The 2,877-nt window shown below is 39.8% G+C and overlaps 1 protein-coding gene across 1 annotated transcript; it reads left to right on the top strand.

Annotated features, from left to right (window-relative positions):
- The first annotated feature begins 1,698 nt into the window (after positions 1 to 1,698).
- On the top strand, positions 1,699 to 2,565 carry LOC116264299 (probable CCR4-associated factor 1 homolog 7). The gene has a single exon (XM_031644437.1). It carries the CDS (start codon positions 1,699 to 1,701, stop codon positions 2,563 to 2,565), a length of 867 nt encoding a protein of 288 aa, XP_031500297.1.
- The last annotated feature ends 312 nt before the right edge of the window (positions 2,566 to 2,877 follow it).

The raw sequence follows: 2,877 nt of genomic DNA on the forward strand, positions 1-2,877 counted from the left end.
AACTAATTACTCTCAATAAAGGCAAGGCAATAAGCTCCTTAAAGATCGTAACCAAAATATATCAATAATGACCTTGAAATGTTTATATATGATAACAAGATACAGGGCAACTGTAAGGGAAATAAGAAGAACCGACTTGAACTGTGATTCACATAGGAGGTAGTTGCATGCTGTTAATTTCATGGCAAAAAAATGATGCAGATTGCCTTGTATTTCTCAATGGAGAACACACTTGACAGGGATGCTATCATTCTAATGTTACCACATGAGCTACCACCCCCAGAATCAAGAGTTGATGATCTTTGAAGCTGATAATTGATTAGTGGCTAAGATCCATATGGTAGAGAGCTGTTTGACGCCATAGCATTGACACCATAAAGAAGCCCGAGAGAGAGAGAGAGAGAGTTTTAAAGTGGTTCAATGTTTGTCTACAACCACTATCCTATCTTTTGTTCTAATTTTCAGTATTTTCTTTTTGAGAGAGGTTTCCACTATTTATATGAAAGTGTACAACAAGAATGGTTTCCAACAGTGTTACATTGTGGATATGTCTAGTGTTTACAGGAGTGAAAAATGAACCGTTGTGGGTTCCCAAGGTCTCTGTTTGCAAAAAAGATAGTCATATGGTTTTCTTTTCTCTTGCTCTCATTGCCATTGTCATTTAGGTGCATGACTTGTCCCACATTTTTGTGATTTTCTTGATTTCTTTTCATAATTCTAAGTTTGGTATTTCTCTCTCTCTATTGTGTGTGTGAATATGTGTGTGTGTGTGTGTGTATGTATATATATATATATCAATCCAAAGAATAATTGATTCCGCAGGGGCTTTACATAGTTGAATTTAAAAATCCAAAAGGAATGAGACAAACGATTTTAAAAACATATAAAAGTTTTATCTACACATTAAATAATATCATGTTTTATAAATTAAAAATGTTTTATATAAAAGTCACCTGCATCCGTATGAGATATTTTTTTTGTGAAAAACGAGTATGGCTGCAATAGAACTAATTCCCTGTGGTCCTTTCGTGAGTGCATGTTGCCTATGTATGTGTGTTGTGTGTGTGTGTGTATATATATATATATATATATATATATATCTATATATATATATATATATATAATCTTTCTCTTGCTTCGCTATTTGAGTGGGAAAGTGCAGGTATGTGTGAAGGAAGAAATAACCTAGAGAACTGATAGCAAAGCAGTGCTTTAACTCGGAAGATGTGAATAAAACATACTACATATAAGAATCAAAACAAAGCTTCACCCCACGTCCATCTTGCGTCTGAGTAATAACTTTTATCTACTAAAGAAGGGAAAATGTGATACTACTTTAATTCCTTCCACATTCACCTCATATATGGAATCCAATCTTATATGTGTTTGGTATGCAAATCTAGTGTAATACATCAAATGATATAACAGATATCTTTTCTTTTTCTTTATAAATATAATTCTTGATCTGTCAAAGATATCTGACAAGGATGGCAAGAAACGATTCAATAGAGATGGTTTGGATGGCAGGTAAGGAAGTAAGGGATGTGACTACAGTTATAGACCAGTCTTTCCATCTCTCTCCCTCTCCCTTTCTCTCATCAAAGAAAACTAAGACGTCTACAGTTTTGCTGCAACTTAGATATTGTCTACCTCTTTGCCTCTCTGCAAGATCATTTTGCTCGAGTGCATCAAGCCGCCATGTCCAACAATAGCGTCATCATCAAGCGTGTCTGGAAAGACAATTTCGACGCCGAGATGAGAATCATCAGGGAAAGGACCATGATTGATCATCCCTTCATTTCCCTCACCACCCGTCTTGTGCTTTGCAGTGGGAGGATCCCTATGGGAAATGAGTGGGGCAACTCGGACGATAACTATGCACGTCTACTGGAGATTGAGGACATGTTCACGAACATAGTGCAAGTGGGGGTTGCCTTGTGCGACAAACTAGGGAGGCTGCCACGCTGCAACGAGACCGGGAGGCCCTGCATATGGGAGTTCAACCTCATGCCGCTGGATGAATCAGCCAATAATCCTAAAATAATGGAGATCTTCTTGGACAGGTTCTGCAGTGGGGTCAAAGTTGAGCAGTTGAGGAGCCAGGGAATCCATCCGGAACGCATGGCCGCCGAGCTCTGGCACTGTAGCTCGCTCATGAAGGAGGAGATCAGTTGGGTGGTTTTCAAAGGCGGACTGGACTTTGCCGTTCTGCTGAGGTGGACGAAGCAAGGGGCTCAGGGCTTGCCGGTTGAGCAGAAGGAATTCTTTAAGCTGCTGGCTCATTACTTCCCGGTGTTCTACGACATGGCTGCGGTTATTGGCTTCGACCCGACGGCCGACGATGGAACAATCGACATCTCAGCCAAGTCAATTAATGTGGGGAGGGAGGACGTACCTCCTTACGGAGCAGCGTCCGACAGCTTGCTGGCGTTGCAGATGTTCATGCGGATAAAGATGTCAAAAAAAGGCTGTGCGCTACTTGAGAAGAAGGCATCGGTGCTCTATGGCATCACATCTGAACAGGAAGCTAACGCTGTGCCTACATTTAACAACACAGGTCTTTGATCATTAGGCCTGCTAGTTAGAAGGTTTCATGAATCAGTTTCAATTTTTGAGCAGTTTGATTGACCTAGTGTCTTTCCCTTTGGTTGCTTCTGCCAGTGTTTTCTTTGAGAGGCATCATAAATGGTGGTGCATGCTGTCCTCTTTGGCATAGTTTTCTATGCATATAGAACTCTACAAATTTTGTACCTTCTGCTTTTTATCTCTTTTTCGATATCCAGTGCTTAAATGCATAGAAACCTAATCCTTGAATGCCTTTCATCTCCTTTTTATAAGAAGCAGTTTCAATTTCTTTTTAATTTGTAATTCCCTTTG

This window comes from Nymphaea colorata, chromosome 11 (genome assembly GCF_008831285.2).
Source record: "Nymphaea colorata isolate Beijing-Zhang1983 chromosome 11, ASM883128v2, whole genome shotgun sequence".
Lineage (NCBI taxonomy): Eukaryota > Viridiplantae > Streptophyta > Magnoliopsida > Nymphaeales > Nymphaeaceae > Nymphaea > Nymphaea colorata.